Genomic DNA, 23,282 nt, shown 5'->3' with positions numbered 1-23,282 from the left:
CAATGGGGAGCGGGCGGCGGCGCATGCGCCGTGCGGGCGGCGGGGTCGGGCTGGCGGCGCCGGCAACGGCCTGAGGCGACCGGGGACATGTTCCGCTGCCGCGTGGCCGCCGCCGCCGCGGGGGGTCTGGCGCGTGCCCTGCGCCCCCTCAGCCCCGCGCCGCGGGGTCGCGCCGCCGCAGGTGAGCGGGGCCGGGGCCGATCTCCCCCGGCTCGGCGGCGGGCGGGCTGGCGGGGCCCTGCCGGTGAGGCAGGCCTGGCTCCGGGGGGTCTCGTAGGGCGGCGGGTCCGGGGGCTCCGTGAGGGTGGCGGGCGGGGTCTCTGCCGCTGGCTTCCTCCCACACACGGGCCGGGGCGTCCCTTCCCGCGGCGCCGGGCCTGTGTGTCCGGGCGGAGCGGCGGCGCGGCCCGGAGCCCCCTCCCCGCTGCCCGCGGAGGCAAGCGGCGGTTGGGAGCCGCCGTTTCGCAAAGCCGCAGCTTGCTCGGGGGCTCTCGGCTCCCGTTAGCCGGGCAGACGGCACCCGGGCCGCGGTTCCAGCGGCGGTCATGTCACGGAACCGCTTTTGGCGGCGAAACGGGCGCGGGGCGTTGCTCTGCCCTCGGTGCCCCGGCAGGACGCGCCCGCCCGCCGCATCGGAGAACGCGCTGGGTGCGGGGGTGGAGCGGAGCCGGGGTGCTGGCGGGGCAGCTGCCCAGCTCCCGGGCACGGAAGGAAAAACTCTATTTTGGGCAACTGTAAGTGAGGCGGAGCCGTTCGGCGGATTTGTATCCATTTGGGTGCTCGCGATTTTGTTGCGGGTTTGTGTCACAAATAGGGGGGTTTTGGCAGAGAGATCAAATGAGTGTAGCGGTTTGCGTGTCATCTGGGTGTCGGGGGAGGCGGAGGGTGTTCGTCAGGTGGGAATTTGTTCTGCAGAAAAGCCCAACCGCTGCTGCAAGCTTCAGCTGGCCGAGCTAGAAACACGGCGCCCGGAGCAGTCACCGCGATTGCTCAAGTTAGAGGTCTAAGGGGGACAGGCAGGAGTCTGTGATTAAACTGGAGTAAAGTGAAATGTTATGTAGCTGTTATTAGATGCGCTCTTTGTCTTGCTGGTAGATGCCTTCATCTGGATTGGCAAGCCCTGCCGCTCCTTTCCGTTTGGGATGCCCTTCTTGGCAGCAGGAGCCTCTTTCCGCTGGTAGTTCACCTCGGTGGAACAAGCTGTGTTGGGGAAGGGACTTTTTGCTGGTATAACCCTACTACTGCTTGTCCTCACGAGGTTACGTTCGCCTCTGCTCACACGTGGGGCAGCAAAGCGCATCTCTAGACCAGCGACTGCCTCCGACGAGAGGCTTGGAGAAGGGTGTAAGGACAGCAAACACGCAGCACACGTGCATCTCTGATGCACCCTCCCAGCCATACGTGGCTTGAAGGCTCCTTCAGCTGGAGAGAGTCTTTTTGGCTTCCTGCTAGATGTTCCTGCTATTAATTTCTTCAGTTACTCTTTGATCTTACAAATGTTTTTGGTATCCACAACTGCCTGGAGCCATTTGTTGTGGCACAGAATAATTCACTGCAGTCACTCAGATGTGGTACTGGGCGTTTCAAACAAGTAGCTTGTTTACTTGGTTTCAGAAATTACTTGGTCTCTAAATTTCGAAACATAACTTTGTATTGACAGTCTTTTTGTGTTTGTTTTTTTTTTTCTACTAAATTATATTCCTTAGGCAACTTGTTGCAGCGCTGGAATGTTCCCATAAAACTGCAGATGAGCAGACAAGTGGCTAGCTCTGGTGTGCCAGGGGGCAAAGGCGATAGTTCTGTTTTTGTCCTTATTGTGAGCTTATCAACATTAGGAGCGGGCGCCTATGTAAGTAGAAAGGTAGTTCATGGAAAGAAGCTGCAATACATCTCTCCTCTCAAGCATTCGCTGTACTTTCAGCTAACTTTACTTAGCTTTTTATCTCTGTAGCTATTTCCTCCTTCAGAAAACTTCAAGGGGAGCTAACTGACCTGGCTGGAAATTAACTTGTGATAATTTTTTTTACACTGTAATTTCAGTTACCTTTTAGATTTCTTTACTATAAATGCACTCTTTTTTTTACATACTATAACCAACCACAGCTCTGTCTGTTGTCTTGTGATAGCATATAATTCAGGGAAAGCTGGGTGGCACATGCTCTTAATAAAGGAGACCATGCTTTGCCAGCTCTCAATTCAGAACATCAGTGTTTAGCTTGTGTAAGTCCACCAAATCAACGCAAAACTGGCGAGCGTAGATTTATGTCCTACTCAAAAGATTCCAAAGGATAAAGCTTTTCAGCCCGACTGAGAGAGTAAATCACATTCCCAGGCAGCTGAAGAGTAGCAGCATTACCTGGGAGTGGATGGGTCCTAAGTTTACATCACACAAATCCTTGTTTCAAAATTCTTTCTCTTAGAGGATCATATTCATTAAAATTTTAGAGTCCTGATTTTCTCCTAATGAAACTCTTCACATTCAGAAGGCTCCTGGGAAATAACAAAAATTCAAAACAGGGCATGGAGGAAGTCTTTTCCTATTCCCTTTAGACATTCTTTACTGTGCCCTGCTGTACTTTTTTTGACAAAGAAGGTAGCTGAAATTACAAAGCACGTTCTGCTTTTCCCAAGATCTGTTTAATCAAGAGTCCTTCTTAATATTCAGCTTTTTCCCTCTCTTCTCTTTCATTGCCTGTCTTCACCTGCAGTTTTGCAATGTCATCATCTAAGATGCCCTTCTAGATCACTGACGTCTTCAGGTGTTCCTGGCAAAGCTGGCAGCAACCTATTGTTATACTTAATTGTAGGAGGAACAGTCACTGGGACAGGCGTTTATGTAAGATGCTTAAATAATTGTGTTTTAATTGGGTGAGAGGGTGGAGGGAGGGTACCGTTCTGTATGTCATACCAAGGTAGCCATTTACTTTACCTAAACTGTCTTTGTGCTCCCTGCCCTCAGATATTTAATTTCAAGGGACATTGTCAAATAATTTAAGTTTACAATTTTTGTATTCTCCAAGAGTGTTCTTAGTGCAAAAAATTGCCATAGAATTAACTTTTCCACATTAAATAAATCTAAACCCAAAACTGGCCACCTGTGATTTGTGGCTATCAGAAAGGCACAGATTAATTAACGCATCTATTCTGATATCAGTGATGTTGGCATATGAAAAAAGGAAGTAATCAACTCAACATGAGTGTGCTGGGGGAAAGAAGACTTGTCTCACTTTGTGATTTCTTCAGAGGAGAGCACTGATGTGTCACTCCTGGCAAAGTACACAGCTGAGTTTCTGACTACAAAGAGCTTGACATTGTCCCTTTGGAAAAAATTATCCTGAAGACCTCCCTTGATATTTTGCATGTATATAATAGTCTTTTTTTTTTTCTGAGGGATCAGATTTAATTTGCTGCGTGCTGCCCTTCAGACTCGCTTAAAAGCTTCATGTTTCTGCTTGCAAAAGCAGAAGTAGTTTTGTTAACCTTGGCTTTTATGTGTTTAAGCAAAAGCCTTTAAAAATATCTTTGTTTTATATCTTTTCAATGCTGATGAGTTCTTGTTTTCTGATATTTTTGACGTTAAGTTCCCTGGATATGCTTTTGTCTGCCTGTGCTCTTTTTCATGCCTGGCATGAAATTCCTCAGTTCCTGGCTGAGACTGTTTGCTGTGTTATAAAACACCTAATTGGGGAGATTGGTAAAATGCAAAATGTCTAGGGAGTGAAAGAGTTTTCTGTTCCCCAGAGGAATTAACTTTTGTTCAAACATAGTTTGGATGTCATAACGCTCGCTTAGCTAACAGTAAGTGGTTTGGCATCAGCTGCAGCATTAGCTGTCAGGCCTTTATATTTAGGAGGCTTTTATTTCCTGCTGGAAATATTCCAGTTTTAATATTCTTTCACAATTCAAAATACAGTCATTGGATAGACGGTCGTGTTTCAGACTGTCTTCGTAGGTTTTTTTCTCTTTTATAAACAATGCAAAATGAAAGTTAACGTCGTGCATGTGTGATCTGGATTATTAGCAAGGCCAGGTTTTGCATTAAAAAAAATGTTTGCTTCCCTCTAATTTGTTAATTGTGGGGGCAAGTACCATACCGTGGCCTGCTTCCAGCAGTCTCCTCGTCTTTTGCTTCTCTCCATTACCAATTTTTCTTGGAAGTTAACATGATGTCTTAAAAGATGTTCCCTCCTTGTCTGTACCACTAAATTGTATCCCCAGAACACGCAGACTGACCTCACCCTGAGTTTAACAGAGGAATAAACACAAGGTCAGCGTTCAGACGTGGGAGTTTCTTCCAGCTGAAGGCTGTTACCTAGAACAGCCACGCTGCCACGTCCGAAGAGCACTGCGACGTCAGGGCTGTTACCACTGCTAACATCATGCCTGTAACGTCTGGCTGCTCTAGGCTTTTGAAGCTGGGAGTTGCTTTTTGCCTTGATTTTGTCTTCCTTTCCTGCAGCCCCATGTTGTGCCATGTGCCGTGGCCTGGCTTGCTAATAGCCTTGGGGTTGGTTTGACTGCTTTCCTCTGTTGTACCTGGTTCCTCTTGGGTCTGCAGCCCAAAGGCCAAACACCTGCAGAAAGGTTGATTGCTTGCTTATGGAAAGCAACCAGAGATTCATCAGATCCTGTGCAGAGCAGATTGTTTTCTGGGTGCATTCCTCTTGTAGCTATATATACATACCTTTATGGGCACTTTTTTCACTGAGGTATATTTTGATTTGTGTACTTTAATTGAAAGTAAATGGCTTTTCTGAGCAAGCAGGATAGACAAAAGCCTTTCAGGGGGTGGAAGCAGAATGGTGCCTTGATGCTGTAACATGTACAAGGTAAATATCTCCTTGTCTGTCTGCAGATATACAGAACATTGAGAGAAAACAAAGAGCGATTCACCAGCCGTGTCACAGCAATAACTACGCGATCTCAAGAAACTCAGTCGCCTCCTTCTGGTGGGTACTAGCCTGCTGGTTCTAGGTTTGAAATATCATGTGAGAAGTATCATGCTTGGGCCACATGGAGAGGGAGGAATTGGGACAATTAGTGAGGCTCTTGATGCTTTGCAGGCTGTATGTGGACTGCAGGTTGCTCATTCAAAGTCTCTCTTAATTTATGATATCTCAAACTGCAGTGTCTGAACTGTTGAGCCCAAGTGTGATGTATTTTGTAATAACAGTGGCTTTAGGTCATAAAAGATAGGGTGTGTTATGTCACTTTACTAGGAAGCCAACAGAAAGAATATCCTCCAGGCAGGACAGAGAGCTGATTGCTTTGGTTTGAGGGAGAGGATCAAACACGTTTGTCAGGGTTGATGCTGGAGGACAGAGAGCGAGAGCCTAAATGCTGATGCAGAGGTCTTGGTCACTCTACATTTCTGAGGAGAGCCTGTTAATCCTGTGGCCTCCTTGAGTCAGCCCTGAACTGCAGCTTCCCAGCTGCGGCGCCCTCGATAGCCTGTGCTTCGCTGAATTAAGTCAGTGTCTTCTCTTTCAGATGCAGATGCTGCTTCTCAGGGCGCAGCAGGTGAGTCTTGACGGTAATATTTAGCTGACTGTTTTATTCCTACATATGGTTTAACTACATGTTGCTTAGAAACAGGACCTGCATGTGGGAGGAAATGCATTCTGGTAGGAACTCAAAAGTTGGTCTCCTTTCAGAATACAATGACAGAAAAATATGCCTTGGCATGTTGGGGAACTTTCCTTTCTTATAAACTGTTCACTGAATGGCCAGTGCAGAGTTTCTGTTCTTAAAGAAGAACACAGCTAGATCAAACACTTTGCAGTTTGTAATTTCCAAATAATTTTGAAAATTGTTTCCTGGTTTGAATAACACCCAGGCCATACCTCTTCTCCTGGTGTTTTGAACAATCTTTTGGCTATGTCCCTCTTGCTAGCTCAGCCAACTGTCACTGACTGTAAAACCTGACTGTTGGATCTCTAGTGCCTTGTTTGGCCAGAGTAAAGGCCAAGCATGTTCATGCTATCCTGAATCTACTGGACAGAGAATGTCCTGATCTTATCTGAAGCTTCTGAAATTGTGTATTGAATGCTGGAAATGAACTTTGTGGGTCTTTGACTTTGCAACCACTTCACCCAGCTGTGCAAATGTAAGCAGCATTCTTAAATAGATCAGTTTATAAAAGGAAGCTCTTGGAAAGTCTCCTGGACAAGAAGCGCCTGTTCAGAGTAAGGCTTGAAACCTGTTAACAGGCTGTCCAAATAGTGGTATTTCATGTAGATTGTTCTTCTTCTTAACACCTTAAACCAGAGAAGAGTAAATCTGTAATAGAGGAGCTAAAGGCTGTGATAAGAGCTGTGCTGCTGGTATATTCCAGACCTCTGTGAGTGCCATTGAGCTCAGCTGTGCAGATGTACCTTAGAAAAAATAATTTGCTGAAATCTGTCAGTTTGATTTATGCAAGCAGCCAGCTTTGAGTGAAGCAGCAGCATGGTTCTTGGGAAGTATATTGGGGTGGAAGGGAAGGGGAGGAGAAGGTATTTGAAGGGCAGTTTGCCAAAGGAAGTCTCTATGTGAGAGGCATCTGGTGACATACTCTGTTCTGTGGGGCTGGGCCGTTTTCCCTGCTGTATTTGCAGTAAGCTCTCCAATCTTGTCACCTCCAGCTCCGGGAGCTCGCCCTGAGGTCCCGTCTCACGTTCCTTTCCTGCTGATCGGTGGAGGAACTGCTGCTTTTGCTGCTGCCAGATCCATTCGGGCTCGTGACCCTGGTGCCCGGGTAAGAGATGCCCTGTTCTAGAGCAGACTTGTGTGGGTGACTGAATACCGTGCTTGCTTCAGAGCCTCTGTCGTATGTTTTGCCATTTGCCTGGCATCGGTACAGCTGACGTGTTTAATGACCAATTAAAGGTGCTGATTGTGTCTGAAGATCCTGCCCTGCCCTATATGCGTCCTCCTCTTTCCAAAGAACTGTGGTTTTCAGATGATCCACATGTGACAGAGACTCTGCGATTCAAACAGTGGAATGGCAAGGAGAGGAGGTAGGTGTCGCTTACAGGTACCAAGGACGAAGGAGAGTGTTTAATGAAAAGTTGACAATGATCAAACTGTTTGTGTGAGAGAGCCACTGCAGAGCTCTGTAGGACCCCAGGGTGCTGCGCAGCCACATCGCTGGGTATTTCTGTGTTCGTGTCTGCTGTGAAGAGAGCCCTGGGGTGTGCGTGTGTCTGTGTGCGTTGTTGCCAGGCTGAGCGAAGAAGGGGCAGAGCGTTGCATGCTGCGTGCAGAGCTCGCGTGTTGTTTGTCGAGGAGTGCTGCTTCACACGTGAGAGTTAGCTCACAGAATCACAGAATCAGTCAGGTTGGAAGAGCCCTCTGGGATCATCGAGTCCAACCGTTGCCCTGACACCACCATGTCAACTAGACCAGGGCACTAAGTGCCATGTCCAGGCTTTTCTTAAACCTCTCCAGAGATGGTGACTCCACCACCTCCCTGGGCAGCCCCTTCCAATGGCTAATGACCCTTGCTGAGAAGAAATTCTTCCTAATGTCCAACCTGAACCTCCCCTGGCGAAGCTTGAGGCTGTGTCCTCTTGTCCTATCGCTAGTTGCCCGGGAGAAGAGGCCGACTCCCACTGCACTACAACCTCCCTTAAGCTCGGTACTTAATATCTCTTGAATCTTGCTGTGATTCCCTTAGACATACACCACCGCTGGCAGAAATCCTGTGAAATGAGTTAATAGCAGAGGTGAGGGTATAGCTTCACAGTTTAGGGCAGAGCTCCAGGGACCCTGGCTCACATTTGATTCTTGTGACTTCTGTGGTAAAACCTTACTGATGTAAACCCTTGAACTTCGACAGTGTGAAGACCCTAATTCTTAAAAACAGATAAATAAGAAATCTGGAGATTGTTATGGATGTATAGAGTTGTCTTTGTACCCTTTGTACTTGCTGAGTAGCTGGTATCCCAGAGAAAGTGGAACCCTTTTGATAATGGAGCTTTTTTCAGTATATATTTCCAGCCGCCGTCATTCTACGTGCCTGTTCGCGACCTGCCTTTTGTAGAAAACGGTGGAGTAGCAGTTCTCTGTGGCAAGAAGGTGGGTACAGCACTAGCTGTTGTTCTAGCATCATACAGTTCTTCCCAAGCAGAGCCTGTGCTCTAAGCTGAAACTAAGCAACTGTAGATGGTGGTGTGGAGGGTCGTCTGAGGAGGAGAATGTGTACAAGTTTGGGAACGGTGTATATGATGAAACAGGGACTACGCTGAAATTAAGGACAGCATGAGTTTGAAAATGGGAGAAGGTATAAGGAATAGTAGTGAGCTGAGGGAGGATGAGGAAGAGGGAAGGATAAATCTAGAGTTCGGGCATGGGACAAGAATATGTAGAGCTTAGAGACAGGGTGTGACAAAATGGGAACTAGGCTAAGTGTCAGAGGGTGAGGTAAGGAGAGTAGAGTGATCTGAGTAGTGGGTTATAATGTGAGCAAGAGCATTGTGCAGAGGCAGCAGGAAGGTGGAAATGTTTGTGGTGAGGCTTCTGATAGATTTTCTTCCTCAGTTTTGTATATGTTACTAAAATTAGATTTCAGTGACAGCTCTTACTGCTGAAGTACACGAGATGTCTGAGTCCCTTTCTTAGATCCTGGGAAGATCAGCCAGCTCTATGATGGCTGCTGAAGAAGTTGTCTCAATTCCTACTTCAAGTCTTCTCTCTTCCCCACTCCCATCTCCCCTAAACTTAAAGGTGGGAGAATGTTACTTCCCAGTTTGTTTCTCTAATCAGTAGTCTAGGCAGTTTAACTGGAATGGCCTACAGTGCATGGAAGCCTGAGCTTTTCTGCTTGTTTAATTTTGCAGGTTGTGCATATGGATGTTAGAGGCAACATAGTGAAACTCAATGATGGTACCCAGATATCCTATGACAAATGTCTAATTGCCACTGGTAAGTTGTTGGGTTTTTTTCTCTTTGTTCTCTGTCTTGTGCCAGGCTTTTTATTTCAGTGGTGTTTATCTGACAGGGAAGTTTCTGCAGTATGTGTCAAACACTTGGTAGAGCAGTCACATGACGGACAGTCACGCAGACAACCATGCCATGGGGTTTTTCACCTGCCTCACATCAGTCAGCTTCTCTTGCTGGGGCAGAGCACTGCTCCAGCTTCTAACCCTAGCAGTTCTACAGCCCTCTGTGGTGAAAGTGGAACTGGCTGTCTCCAGTCAATAGAGTGAGGTGTAAGCTTTAGATTTCTTTCCCCTGGGTGACTGTTGGGTCACCTGCTGCTCACACAGAAGGTCTTTCATGTTAAAAACCCAGACAGCAACAGGGAATAGAGCATATTGTAACAGTTTGGAAAGCACAATCGAGATTAAAGATAGCTTTGCATTGTCTGGATAGCCAGTGACATGGCCATGGTATCATTAGTCTCTCTCTCTCTGTCTCCTCTTGTCCTCAGGTGGTTCCCCAAGGAACCTACACGCCATCGAAAGAGCAGGAAAAGATGTACAACAAAGGCTGACGCTGTTCCGAAAGGTAATCTCCAGGTGCTGCTAGTCCTGGGGTGAGGTTGAGAAAATCAGAGCCGCTACCAGCCTTAGTACTCCAGCCTGCCACCCCTCTTGGATAAATGTGTGCCACAGTTCTGCAGCACATGGGCAAGAGCTTGGCCTCTGGCCTGAGACGGGACAGACTACTCTCATGCTCTGAAATTTTAGCTGAGTATGAAGTTGAGTGTTCATGTTAGCTCGTGGATTGGCTTAAATACTCTTCTGATGATCTAATAAACGGATATCCAGGCCTTCTTCGTGGCATTTCTTCACCTTCATCCCGTGCCTTGGGACAAAGTGAATAAAAGACATGGAAGTTGGTCAGTGGTCTTGTGGTTTTCGCTGTAGAGTTGCTTTTTGTTGACGTACTCTGCTTTCTTGAAAACATGGGGTTTAGAACAGGCATGCAGCCTTCTCCTTGGTCTAGTTCTGGGAATGAATCAGGAATAAGAAGCTGTACGGGAACTTTCTGCTCTGTGCTGGACTCCCCCTAAGGTCTGGTCTGCTCAGCTGTGGGAAGGAAAAGATGGATGACGTGAGCTGTGGCGTCCTCGTAGTACTGTATGTGCTGTAGTGCGCTTGTGTCCAGAAATATTGTAATTTCTCTTGAAAATTAGGGGAAAATGCAGGAATCTGAGATTGCCTGGACAGGGAAAAGCTTGCACAAACATTAGGAACCCAGAGAATTTTTTTCTGTGCAATAGATGAATCGGAGGAAGGAGAAACATGTTTCCATTTCTAAGTTGGGGAGAGAGTTGCTCTTATTTCAAAGGGAGAAACTGGAGAAAAATATCTGCTGCTGCCATTCCTGTTTGAGGATATTTGAAATGGGAATAAATCTTCTTTCAGATTGAGGACTTCAAAAATCTAGAGAAGATTTCAAGAGAAGTCAAGTCCGTCACGATTATTGGTGGTGGTTTTCTTGGCAGTGAGCTGGCATGTGCTCTGGGAAGAAGAGGTAAGTGTGCTTCTGCAGGCAGCCTGCCTTCAGCTGCCACCTTGACAGAAGGGATGGACGTTGAACATAAGCAGCCTGACATCATAAACTTCTTTTTCATTCCTCAGCTGCCGTGTTTTTGCACAGGCTTGTGGTTTGCCTGAAATAACCTTAATGCACGTACGTTTTGTTGTCTCTGTGGCCTGACCTGGTTTTCCATTTTCTCTCAGTAGCTGTCAAGCAGCCCCTGACCACAAAGGTGTTTCTAAGTTGGGCTCCCTGGAAGATCTGCAGGCCAGTGCATGTTGCAGAGTCATGCCACCCTGTAAAAGTTGTATTTGCTCTCTCAATGCTAAAAGCCACCCTAAAACTATTATTTCAAAGAGGCTGTGAACAACTGGATTCTTACTGTCAAGTGTGTGCAGCTTTTTGAGCAGTGTCTTGGTGGTAATTTTTCTAATAAGGGAAGTGTTTTCCAAAATACGAAGCATTTTACTTAGAAGTCTACTGTCTGTTATCCTAGAGTTTGCAGGTGTATGTACAAGAGTGGTTAGTCATTTTGTGATTCCTGTGGAAAATCTGGGAGCCAGAACTCCCAGTTTTGCAAACTTCTGTCAAGCTCCTTGTGTAAAGCATATGCTTGTGTCCTGAAGTCTGTGCTGCTGCTCTTTGTCCATGAGTTGTAAGAATCCTGCTCTCTGCTTTCCTTTCAGCACGTACCAGAGGCCTGGAGGTGATTCAGCTGTTTCCAGAGAGCGGCAACATGGGCAAAGTCTTGCCTGAATATCTGAGCAACTGGACCACGGAGAAAGTCCGAAGAGGTGAAGCTGCACTTCAGTGCTCCTCCTCTGCCAGTGACAGAGCTGTGCTGTTTAGGCCACTGGCTGTTGTGTAGCTCTTCCTTGTGAAATACAGCTCGGCGCTTGTTTTGTCAGTGAGGTCCCAGGAAGGTCCCTGGCGGGGTGGCCCAGGTGCAGAACAGAACAAGCTGGAGTACGGCCAGCTTCGGGAGTACCGAGCTGCCATGAATCTTTGCCTTCTTAGCAGTCCCTCTGGGAAAGCCAAGCAAATACACATGCAGATGCCAGTGAGATTTTTCCCTCTGGCTGTTCCTGCACAGAATGATCTGTACTGCCATACTTTAACGGCCTCTGTAACCTGGAACCAAGGTTGTCTCACGATATCTGCCCGTTTTCCTCCTCTTGAGTTGTTCTAGCCTCAAATAATTTTACTTCTTACAGCCTAACGCAGTCAGTGTAGAGTCTCTTGGAGAGAAGGGTGGTGTAGCCCTGTCCCTTATGCATGTACCTTTGTAAGGGCAGCTGCTGTGGGGTTTAGCAGATAAAGGTGGTGTGATCCGAGATACCTTTTTTGCATTTGCTCTGGTAAGTGCAGGCTATATTCCTGTGCGTGGGTAAGTGGAGTGGGGATAGAATCCCAGAATCCCAGAATCAATCAGGCTGGAAGAGCCCTCTGGGATCATCGAGTCCAACCATTGCCCTGACACCACCATGGCAACTAGACCAGGGCACTAAGTGCCATGTCCAGTCTTGTCTTAAACCCCTCCAGAGATGGTGACTCCACCACCTCCCTGGGCAGCCCCTTCCAATGTCTAATGACCCTTGCTGAGAAGAAATGCTTCCTAATGTCCAACCTGACCCTCCCCTGGTGAAGCTTGAGGCTGTGTCCTCTTGTCCTATCACTGGTTGCCTGGGAGAAGAGGCCGACTCCCACTGCGCTACAACCTCCCTTCAGGCAGTTGTAGACTGCCCTAAGGTCACCTCTGAGCCTCCTCTTCTCCAGGCTAAACACCCCCAGCTCCCTCAGCCGTTCCTCGCAGGTCAGACCCTCCAGAGCCTTCCACAGCTTGGTCGCCCTCCTCTGGACTCGCTCCAACACCTCAACATCTCTCTTGAAGTGCGGGGCCCAGAACTGGACACAGGATTCAAGGTGCGGCCTCACCAGTGCCGAGTACAGAAGGACGAGCACTTCCCCAGACTGGCTGGCTAGAGGGAAGAGGGATACAGTTGGGGCTGCAGGTTGCAGGGCCTGATAACCCACAGGTCTGAGTTACTTTGTTTATGGCAGCTGCCTTGTTGGGCCTCTGGGTCTGACTGTGACAGAGCAATAGGTGATTGAATGTCCTTAGTGCCTGAAAACCTGTCTGGGGGAAGTTCTTTTAGATGTGACCTTGTCATCATGAGACATGTACTTTTGATTGTCATTTAAGTAGCTCTTTCAAACTTTTTAGCTGGGGTTCTTTCTCCTTGTGCTTCACTCAAAACTCTACTGGCACATGCAGCCAAGATAAGGTGGTCTCTCTCTTGGTTCCTAACCTGGCCCCTCCTCTGCCTGCATCTGTTTGCACCAAAGATGCCCGCTTCAGCTGAAATCTGTCTCCCCCTGAGCAAGCAGTTAACGTTTCCTATGTTTGTTTCCAGAGGGTGTCAATGTCATGCCTAACGCCGTGGTGAAGTCTGTCTCGGTCTCTGGCAATCGGCTGCTGATTAAACTGAAAGATGGCCGGAAGGTAAACTTAGAAGCAGGGAGAGGGTAAAGTTTGCAGGGGCATTGAGAGAATGAAGATAATAATTATGAATTCCTAACAGGTGGAGACGGATCATATTGTGGCTGCAGTAGGGCTGGAGCCTAATGTGGAATTAGCCAAGTCAGCGGGGCTGGAGGTGGACTCTGACTTTGGAGGGTTCAGGGTGAATGCGGAGCTGCAGGCACGCTCCAACATCTGGGTGGTGAGTATGTGCTGAGGAGTTTTCTCTCTGCTGGTTCTGCTGATGCAATGGGAATACACAGAGTTCTGGGGGCTGGTGTGCCTCGATTAGGCGAATGGGGCAAAAACCAGGAAGTGATGAGACGAGTTGTAGTGCAGATCCCTCTGTCAGCCATGGGGTCTGTTCGAGCACCACAGCACACTTGCTGTGGTAACAACTCTGCGAGTTTTTGAATATTTATGCTGTGTAAGAGGAGTTGGGGTAACCTAAAGCTAGCATGGATTGCTCTGTTGCGTAAGAGTCCCTTTGGTGGGAGTCAAGACTGATTCCTCTGGAAAAACGTACCTGATGCTGTCTTATTTTTCTGAAGATCAGTGAAAAATGCTGAGAAACTGGGACTTGTGTAGCCTGGGGAGTGGGATAAGGTGGTGGTGGTGGTGTTTGGGGTTTGTCAGAATAAGTCAGTTCGTAGGTCCACTTTGTTCTCTTCCCAGTGCCTTTTTTGTTTGTGCATCAATCTAAGCTTTCGATGTCCCTGTTCAGTCCTCACCAAATGACTCTTTTTAAGGCAGGGGATGCTGCCTGCTTCTATGATATCAAACTAGGTAGGAGACGTGTGGAGCACCACGATCATGCTGTTGTGAGTGGAAGACTAGCTGGAGAAAACATGACAGGAGCTGCAAAGCCCTACTGGCATCAGTCCATGTTCTGGTAACGTTGATGTCGTCTTTTGGTGTTTCTGAGTTGTGAGAGCTATGACAAGATAGACCTTGTAAAGGTTTCTGTTTCCTGAGTGTAGTGAAACTACTTCAGCAAATACCTTGTACAGCTTCTTGTTCCCAGGAGCTCAGGGAATGGGAGGGCTCTGCCCTGACCTCTCTGAAATGTTCTTCCTTCCTACAGATCCCAGTTTCTCCCCGAGTGAGTCCCATTCAGCAAAGCACGTAGTGGTAGAACGCAGCCCCTTCCTCAAAGCAGGCTAATTTGCAGGTTGGACTTAGCAGCAGCTTTTCTCTCACAATTATCTCAAGTTCCCCAGCACAGTCTGTTGCTTTCAGTTGCGTCGCACCTTTGCTGATTAGCTGAACAGATGCTTTAGTAGCAACACATCGCTGCATCCAGGAGCGTACGTGAACGTTCGTTGTTTTCCAGAGAGAGGTACCGAGAAAACAGGCAGTTCTGCTGTATCTGTCTGAAGGTCTTTTTAAAAGAAAACACAAAAAACCCCCAACAAACAAAAAACTAACGAGAAAAAAAATCCCAAAGCCTGTTAGCTCAAGATCAGAAATTTAAAGTTGTCTGGAGTTTAAATATGAGGAAAGGAGTTTTACTTTTCTTGGAGAAATCCCCTCAAAAATAGTTATGACTTGCTGTTGTTTTCACAGAATCCCAGAATCAACCAGGTTGGAAGAGCCCTCTGGTATCATCGAGTCCAACCATTGCCCTGACACCACCATGGCAACTAGACCATGGCACTAAGTGCCATGGCCAGGCTTTTCTTAAACCCCTCCAGAGATGGTGACTCCCCCACCTCCCTGGGCAGCCCCTTCCAATGGCTAATGACCCTTGCTGAGAAGAAATGCTTCCTCATGTCCAACCTGAACCTCCCCTGGCGAAGCTTGAGGCTGTGTCCTCTTGTCCTATCACTGGTTGCCCGGGAGAAGAGGCCGACTCCCACTTCACTACAACCTCCCTTCAGGTAGTTGTAGAGGTCACATTGGTACTGAGCAAGCAAGACAGAAAGTTTTTGCGAGTACCTACTCACTGCGTCCCGATACTCCCATCTGAACGCCGAGGTCAGATGTGTGACTTTCGAAAGGGATGAGATAAGTGCAGCTCTTGGAAGCCGCCCAGCTTCCTTCAGGGGAGCAGACCTTGAGTATGTTACGTTTTTGTTCAATGAACTGGTGTCTTCTGAAACCGACGGCCTGAGGCTTGCTGTGTCTTCACTCCTTGTTCCACCCTAGTGTATGCAGAAGAGGCTAATGTGTCAGTCAGCCTGCGCACCGTGATCACAACACTGTCGTTAAGGGGTTGGGGCTGGATGGAATTGCCTTGTATTTGTCTCACTAACGCTACAAATGATTTTTTTTTTTCCACTTCATTCCTAGGAGCGATCTGGGTCCTAATGTAGGGTACGAAGCCATTGGCCTCGTTGACAGTAGTTTGCCAACAGTGGGAGTCTTTGCTAAAGCAACAGCAAAAGACACACCGAAAAGTGCAACGGAGCAATCAGGTAGGGCTGTAGGCACGCTCGGGAGCCGTCTGCGTGCGGGGAGGTTTTTGTGTCTCGCTCCGTGTGGGGACCCCAGAGTCAGTCTGATCTCACTGTAGAGCACTAGGAGCCATCAACCTCTTTGCTTCTTTTCTAGACCGAGCTTTAAAGGCTACTTTTGGTATTAAAATGTGATTAAAACATAACATTCCTCCAAGAAGACGTCATGTAACTCATTTACCAAAATTAAAACTTTTTCCCAGTGGAGCTGTCTCCTCCATAGCAATAAAACGATCAGGTTGTGCACAAAAGAGACTGTGTGGATCTCAGCACATCCATTCGGTGTGTGCTGCCTGGAAGAAGTAGACTCTTCTGTCTTTTGCGTTTGGTGATGGAAGCTGGGAACTGTCAGTGTTGTGCTTCACGTTAGGATTGCTTCATTCTCCTGTTAGTGAAACTTAACTGTTGCTGGACACAACTCAAGGGAAAGCGCCTCGGTCTCTTCCAGAGCCCTGCTCTTCTGTCTGCTTTTACCGTCACACGCAAATAGCTGCTGCATTTTTCTGCACTGGTCGTTTGATCTCTCTTATCTTTGCCTTAGGGACAGGTATTCGATCAGAGAGTGAAACAGAAGCAGAAGCCCCAGAAGTTCACATTTCCCCAAGCTTTTCACCAGCGCCTCAAGTTCCAAAGCAAGGAGAAGATTATGGCAAAGGTGTCATTTTCTACCTCAGGGATAAAGTTGTGGTAGGAATCGTATTATGGAACATCTTCAACAGGATGCCTATTGCTCGGAAGGTCAGTGCAGGACTAGTCCGCTGAGCGGCGAGGCGTGCTTAGATTGGGGGTTTTCTTGGGGAAAAATCAGTCTCCCTCAATTTAAAATGAGGATAAATAAATGCAGATGCTCTGTCTGGAGCAGAGCTGTGCAATATCCCGTGGTAGCACGGTCTTGGGTGAATCGTGGGAGACGTCTTTGTGCTTCTCTGCATGTTTGTTCAAAAGTCTCACAGAAACAACTCGGATCAGGCTTATGCTTCAAGCTTTCATGATGCGCTTTAAACGTCTTACTTCTCCCCTCCCCAGGAAAGAGAGATCCTTTCCTTCCTTCTCTTAGCAGCCCTTCCTCTAAATCAGCGAGCCAAGTAGGTACAGGATCCTTGGCCTCTTGGTCTCGTTGCCTAACAGATAGGTTTGCATGTTTCAGCCGCTTGTGCTGGCTGCTCTAAGTCAATGCGAAGAGACTGGCTCATCTTCTCAGGGTTGAGATGAAGCACTTTTTGAAGATACTTGATGTCCCCAGCTGTGAAGGGAAGCCCAGACATCAGAAACAAATCCTGCAGGGACAGTGAGGTTGGTTTTCACTCCAGCCATTCCTGTAGGCAGATAATGCTACACTTAAGACTGCCATATAAATATGGCTGTAGTAAGTACTGGTGTGTTGTGGACTGCCTAAGTCGGTGAGCTGTCACCAGCAGAGCTTCAGAGAGGGTCTGAGAAATACGTCACGTTGGCTGGTGACCACGTACAGTCTTGCAGCACGGGTCGCTTATAGGACGTGCAGCTTTCAATGCATTTTTCCTTCCTTCAGATCATCAAAGATGGGGAGGAGCATGGTGATCTCAACGAAGTAGCAAAGCTTTTCAACATCCACGAAGAGTAAACTCCGGCATGGTAACACCGCAACAGGAGCGAGCCGGGCAGCGGGGGCCGCTGGCTCTGTGCACCCCTTCGTCTCAGCCGACGGCCTCCGCGTGCTCGTGAACATTTCCAGTCACCCGGAGTTGTCATGTTTGCACCAATAAAGTCCGGTTGTTCTAGGTTAAATGCCTTCTCCCCGCAGCCGTGCGTTGCCAGTTTTGAACGGGGAGTAAGCAGTAAGCTGCCTGCTGCTGTCTGTTTGCCCCGTAGGTGTTGGCCGGGGCGCTGGGAGGGGGGAGCAGGGGCTGCCCCGTGCTGGTCCCAGCCAGTCATGGGCATGGGCATCTCCATAGCAAATGGCAGGGCTTTGTGACCGGAGGGGGCCGCATCATGGCAGAGGCCATTGTGACATGGCGTCACCATGGTGACCGGGGGGGTATATAAGGAGCACCAGCCCTGGGGTGCCCACTCCCAGGAGAGCCCCTCGCGCAGAGGGCAGCAGCTCCCCTGGGTGCCCACGGCAGGTCTGCGGCCGAGGACGCCGACGATGCCCATGGATGAGGAGGCGAACGGCCGCTCCCAGCCCAACGGGCTGCCGAGTCTGCAGAGGAGGCGCCAGGTGAGGGACGGGATGGGAGGGAGAGGCCGCTGCCCCTTGTCCTGTCAATGGATGTCACTGAGAAGAGCCTGGCTCCATCCTCATGACACTTGCCCTTTACACAGGATGCAGCCGTGTGCCTCGAGAGGGAGGTCGTGGGGAGGGCCATGCGTGTGGTCCAGGAAGAGCAGGGCCTGGCCCAAAGCACGGATGAAGACCTGGGCTTTGTGGATGCAAACCTGTGCCTCGTGAGGGAGGTCGTGCGCAGGGCTGTGTGTGTGGTCCAGGAAGAGCAGGACCTGGCCCAAAGCACGGATGAAGACCTGGGCTTTGCGGATGCAAACCTGTGCCTCGTGAGGGAGGTCGTGCGCAGGGCCGTGTGTGTGGTCCAGCAAGAGCAGGACCTGGCCCAAAGCGTGCATGCAGCATCCACAGCAGGACCACCTGCAGCACCTCAGGACGACGAGTGTCCCCTGGCTGGAGAGCGTCAGGGAGAGGCCAGCACAGCCCCTGGCTCAGCGGCAGCAGAGGACAAAGGACAGCGAGCGGCTTCTCCCTTGGCTCGGGCCCCTCGGCACCAGGTGAGCCAGGCGCGCGTGGCCGGCACCGGGCATCCCGCGGTGCTGGAGGCAGGCACAGCGCCCGGGCTGTGTGCGGCAGGGAGATGCCTGCTGCTCTGCGTGTCATCCCGCTGACGTCCCCTCCATGCCCTGCCTGTGCTCTTGCTCCCCCGTGCAGGTGGCCTCCGAGCTCCCAGGTGACGCACAGCCCTCCTCCAGCTCCAGGGACATGCCCGAGGGTGACCCAGTGTCACGGTTTAAAGCTGGGCCGGCTATTAAACCTGTGGCAGACGCTCTCTGTTAACCCTCCCCCCCACCCAAAGGGAAAGGGAAAAGGGAGAGAGACTTACGGGTTGGAAAGTTAAAACAGTTTTAATAAACTATAATATTGAAAAAGAGTATAATAGTAATAATAGAAATAATCAAATATATACAAATATATATACAAAACCAAGATCGAGCTCCCCCGCTGTCGGCCACGTCCCCACCGGCACTGCAGGGCAGGCTCCGGGAAGGCCCAGGCTGGGCCCAGCGACGGTCGAGAGCTGGATTCAGGGATGCACGGATCGGGATCGGGGGCAGCAGGAGAACAGACGGAGTCCTCCTTGGACACTGGCCAAAGGCTCAAGCCGCAGAAGCAGCCCGAAGCAGCAGCAGCACCCAAACACAGCAGAAGCAGCAAGGGAAAGGCGGAAGGGGCAAGAGAGAGGGCGAGACCCTTGTGATCCCCCCACTTTATACTGAGAATGACGTGTATGGGATGGAATACCCTCGTTGGTCAATTTTGGGTCACCTGCCCTGTCCGCTCCTCCCTGCAGGTGTGACCCCCCTTCGGCTCTTCACTCGTAAGCAGTGAGGAATTCAGCAGTGACCTTGGTTTCTCTAAGAACAAGTACAGCAAGAGCCTTTCTGCACAACATCCCTACCGGTGCCTCAGTGATAACTACAAACTTCGAGCGTTATCAGTCCTGGAAGCAGACACTGTCTGCAAAACATGCAGTTACTTTCAGAAAGTGCAGTTACTTAGAAGAGACTTAGCTAAAAGTAAAAATCACTGAAAGGAAAATCGGCCTGGTTTAGGCCAAAGCAGGACATTCCACCCCTTATTCCATACCATTCACGTCATACTCAGATCACCACTACCTTTTCATTTTCAAATATATACAAATATTTATGATTCATCTCTATACAAAAAGTTCATTCTGTTCATTTAGTTCAGGATTGTGGGTTTCCATCTGGCTAGCAGTCTCTCAGGGTAGGAGACATGGTATGAGTTTTGTCATGGTTCGTGCCCACGGGTTGCAGGTTAAAGATGTCAGTCTCGAGGAGGTTACTGGACGCCACTTGCAGCTAGCTCCATTCCCATCACCACTGCCTCAACCGGAAAGACACTTATGAACACTGTTAGTATTATGCAGCAATTAACATCATACAGTTCAGAATTAAGTATTCTCACCCAGAATCAGATCACCTTCAGGGACACATCGGACTTCACCATCCTGCAGCATCACCCACCAAGTACATCCAGGTCCCTGAGCAAAAGCAATCCCACGAATGGGTTTACCTTTGCCCGTAGCAGGAAGAACCCAGACAGTTTTTCCCAACAGATTCCTTTCATGCACCACAGGGACTCTGTCTCCTTCTACTGTATGTAGAAGGTCTGACTGAGCAGGGCCAGCTCGATTGATAGATCCCCTGGTGTTAACTAGCCAGGTAGCTCGTGCCAAATGCTTATCCCAGTTTTTAAAGGTTCCACCCCCCATTGCTTTCAGGGTAGTTTTCAACAGCCCATTATACCGTTCAACTTTCCCAGAGGCTGGTGCATGATAGGGGATGTGATATACCCATTCAATGCCATGCTCTTTGGCCCAGTTGTCTATGAGACTGTTTTTGAAATGAGTCCCATTGTCCTATTCAATTCTCTCTGGCGTGCCGTGTCACCACAAGATTTGCTTTTCAAGGCCCAGGATAGTGTTCCGGGCAGTGGCATGGGGCACAGAGTATGTTTCCAGCCAGCCGGTGGTCGCCTCCACCATGGTAAGCACATAACGTTTACCCTGGCGGGTTTGAGGGAGTGTGATGTAGTCAATTTTCCAGGCCCCCCCATATTTATATTTCAACCACCGCCCCCCATACCACAAAGGTTTTAACCGTTTGGCTTGCTTAATTGCGGCGCATGTTTCACAATCATGGATAACCTGTGCAATAGAGTCCATGGCTAAGTCCACCCCTCGGTCACGAGCCCATCTGTATGTTGCATCTCTCCCTTGATGACCTGAAGTGTCATGAGCCCACCGAGCTCAAAATAGTTCACCTTTATGTTCCCAGTCCAGACCTATTTGGAACACTTTAGCAGCTTGATCCGCTTGTTGGTTGTTTCGATGTTCCTCAGTTGCCCGACTTTTAGGTACGTGAGCATCTACATGACGTACCTTCACGACTAGTTTCTCTAGCCGAGCAGCAATATCTTGCCACAGTTCAGCAGCCCAAATAGGTTTCCCTTTGCGCTGCCAGTTGCTTCGCTTCCACTGCTTTAACCACCCCCACAAGGCATTTGCCACCATCCATGGGTCAGTATAAAGATACAGCCTTGGCCACTTCTCTCGTTCAGCAATGTCTAAAGCCAGCTGGATGGCTTTTACCTCTGCAAATTGACTTGATTCACCTTGTCCTTCTGTGGCTTCTGTGACTCGTCGTATGGGACTCCATACAGCAGCTTTCCACTTCCGATGCTTTCCTACAAGACGGCAGGATCCATCGGTGAACAGGGCATACTGCTTCTCATCCTCTGGTAGTTCATTATACGGTGGGGCTTCTTCAGCATGTGTCACCTCCTTTTCTGGTGGCATTCCGAAGTCTTTGCCTTCCGGCCAGTCCATGATCACTTCTAAGATTCCTGGGCGATTAGGGTTTCCTATTCGAGCCCTCTGTGTAATTAATGCAATCCATTTACTCCATGTAGCATCAGTTGCATGATGAGTAGTAGGAACCTTACCCTTGAACATCCAGCCTAGTACTGGTAATCGGGGTGCCAGGAGAAGCTGTGCTTCAGTACCAATTACCTCTGAGGCAGCTCTAACTCCTTCATATGCTGCCAGTATCTCTTTTTCAGTTGGGGTGTAATTGGCCTCAGAGCCCTTGTATCCTCGACTCCAAAATCCTAGGGGTCGACCTCGAGTCTCCCCTGGCACTTTCTGCCAGAGGCTCCAGGTAGGACCATTGTCCCCAGCTGCGGTGTAGAGCACATTTTTAACATCTTGTCCCGTACGGACTGGTCCAAGGGCTACTGCATGCACAATCTCTTGTTTAATCTGTTCAAAGGCCTGTCGTTGTTCAGGGCCCCACTGAAAATCATTCTTCTTTCTGGTCACTTGATAAAGAGGGCGTACAATCTGGCTGTAATCTGGAATGTGCATTCTCCAGAAACCCACAACGCCTAAGAAGGCTTGTGTTTCCTTTTTGGTAGTTGGTGGGGACATAGCTGTTATTTTGTTGATCACCTCTATCGGGATCTGGCGACGCCCATCTTGCCATTTAATCCCTAAAAACTGGATCTCCCGGGCAGGTCCCTTGACCTTGCCTCTTTTTATGGCAAAACCAGCTTTCAGAAGAATTTGGATTATTTTCTTCCCTTTGTCAAAAACTTCTGCTGCTGTATCACCCCACACAATGATGTCATCAATGTATTGCAAATGTTCTGGAGCTCCCCCCTCTTCTAGTGCAGTCTGGATCAGTCCATGGCAAATAGTAGGACTGTGTTTCCACCCCTGGGGCAGTCGATTCCAGGTGTACTGGATACCTCTCCAGGTACAAGCAAACTGTGGCCTGCACTTTGGTGCCAAAGGAATAGAGAAAAATGCATTAGCTATGTCTATGGTGGCGTACCACTTGGCTGCCTTTGACTCCAGTTCGTATTGAAGTTCTAGCATGTCTGGCACAGCAGCACTCAGCGGTGGCGTAACTTCATTTAGGCCACGATAGTCCACAGTTAATCTCCATTCTCCATCAGACTTTCGCACTGGACATTAGGACTATTAAAAGGTGAGCGAGTCTTGCCAATCACTCCTTGATTTTCTAATTGTCTAATCAGTTTATGAATGGGGATCAGGGAGTCTCGATTGGTGCGATATTGTCGTCGGTGCACCGTGGCAGTAGCAATTGGCACCTGTTGTTCTTCAACCTTCAGCAACCCCACAACAGAAGGATCCTCTGAGAGGCCAGGCAAGGTAGACAGCTGTTTAATGTCCTCAGTCTCTACAGCTGCTATACCAAAGGCCCATCTATACCCTTTTGGGTCCTTAAAATACCCTCTCTAGAGGTAGTCTATGCCAAGGATGCACGGAGCATCTGGGCCAGTCACAATGGGGTGCTTTTTCCATTCATTTTCAGTTAGGCTCACTTCGGCCTCCAATACAGATAACACTTGAGATCCCCCTGTTACTCCCGAAATACTGATAGATTCTGTCCCTTTATGATCCGATGGCATGAGGGTGCCCTGTGCACCAGTGTCTACCAGGGCTCGATACCTTTGTGGTTTTGATGTGCCAGGCCATCGAATCCACACAGTCCAATAAACTCGGTTGTCCCTCTCCTCCACCTGGCTGGAGGCAGGGCCCCCCTAATTAAGGAATGGATTCGTGCTGCTCATGGGGGTTGGACCTTCATTTCCCTTATTCACATTTGGGAAAAAGGGATTTGAGGCCCATCTACCCTGACTGGGGTCCTGCTCACTGGTAACTGGAGCAGCCATCCTCCTAGGAAAATCCTCTCTGGTATTTCTTTTAGCTTGCAACTCACGTACTCGTGCCTGTAGGGTACTGGTAGGTTGTCCATGCCATCTGCTCATGTCCTCCCCATAATCACGCAGGGCAAACCACAGGATACCTCGTGATGTGTTCCGTTTCCTTTGAGCTGGTCCTGTAGGAGGGCGTTTTCTCCTAACAGCTGCAACGCGGGCCTCTGTAGGTAGAGAGTCAAGTTTATTCTCGATCCTGGAGTTTGTCTGACAGTTGTTTAAATGAGTCCTTGTTCTCCTTAGTCAGTTTTTCCACAGCTGAGATGCGGGTCTGCAGTGGGGAAGAAATACTATCTTCATACTG

The 23,282-nt window shown here is 48.9% G+C and overlaps 1 protein-coding gene across 1 annotated transcript; it reads left to right on the top strand.

Annotated features, from left to right (window-relative positions):
• The first annotated feature begins 71 nt into the window (after positions 1 to 71).
• On the top strand, positions 72 to 17,211 carry AIFM1 (apoptosis inducing factor mitochondria associated 1). Its single transcript, XM_068419850.1, has 17 exons — positions 72 to 181; positions 2,709 to 2,836; positions 4,856 to 4,949; positions 5,491 to 5,520; positions 6,624 to 6,736; positions 6,868 to 6,998; positions 7,968 to 8,058; positions 8,820 to 8,904; positions 9,413 to 9,489; positions 10,353 to 10,461; positions 11,154 to 11,261; positions 12,882 to 12,970; positions 13,050 to 13,190; positions 13,738 to 13,880; positions 15,281 to 15,405; positions 15,986 to 16,182; positions 16,976 to 17,211. The coding sequence occupies exons 1-17, from the start codon at positions 88 to 90 to the stop codon at positions 17,045 to 17,047; spliced, it is 1,827 nt and encodes a 608-aa protein (XP_068275951.1). The 5' UTR covers positions 72 to 87; the 3' UTR covers positions 17,048 to 17,211.
• Positions 17,212 to 23,282: the final 6,071 nt, after the last annotated feature.

Source organism: Nyctibius grandis, chromosome 29 (assembly GCF_013368605.1).
Source record: "Nyctibius grandis isolate bNycGra1 chromosome 29, bNycGra1.pri, whole genome shotgun sequence".
Classification (NCBI taxonomy): domain Eukaryota; kingdom Metazoa; phylum Chordata; class Aves; order Nyctibiiformes; family Nyctibiidae; genus Nyctibius; species Nyctibius grandis.
Note: the sequence above shows the minus strand (reverse complement) of the source record. Positions and strands in the feature narration are given on the sequence as shown.

Bases quoted from the DNA above. Each gene is read 5' to 3' on its own strand.
- AIFM1 (XM_068419850.1), top strand. From the start codon at position 88: ATGTTCCGCTGCCGCGTGGCCGCCGCCGCCGCGGGGGGTCTGGCGCGT. The intron at 2,837-4,855 runs GTAAGATGCTTA...GTCTGTCTGCAG, and splicing joins TCACTGGGACAGGCGTTTAT to ATATACAGAACATTGAGAGA. The intron at 6,999-7,967 runs GTAGGTGTCGCT...AGCTTTTTTCAG, and splicing joins TGGAATGGCAAGGAGAGGAG to TATATATTTCCAGCCGCCGT.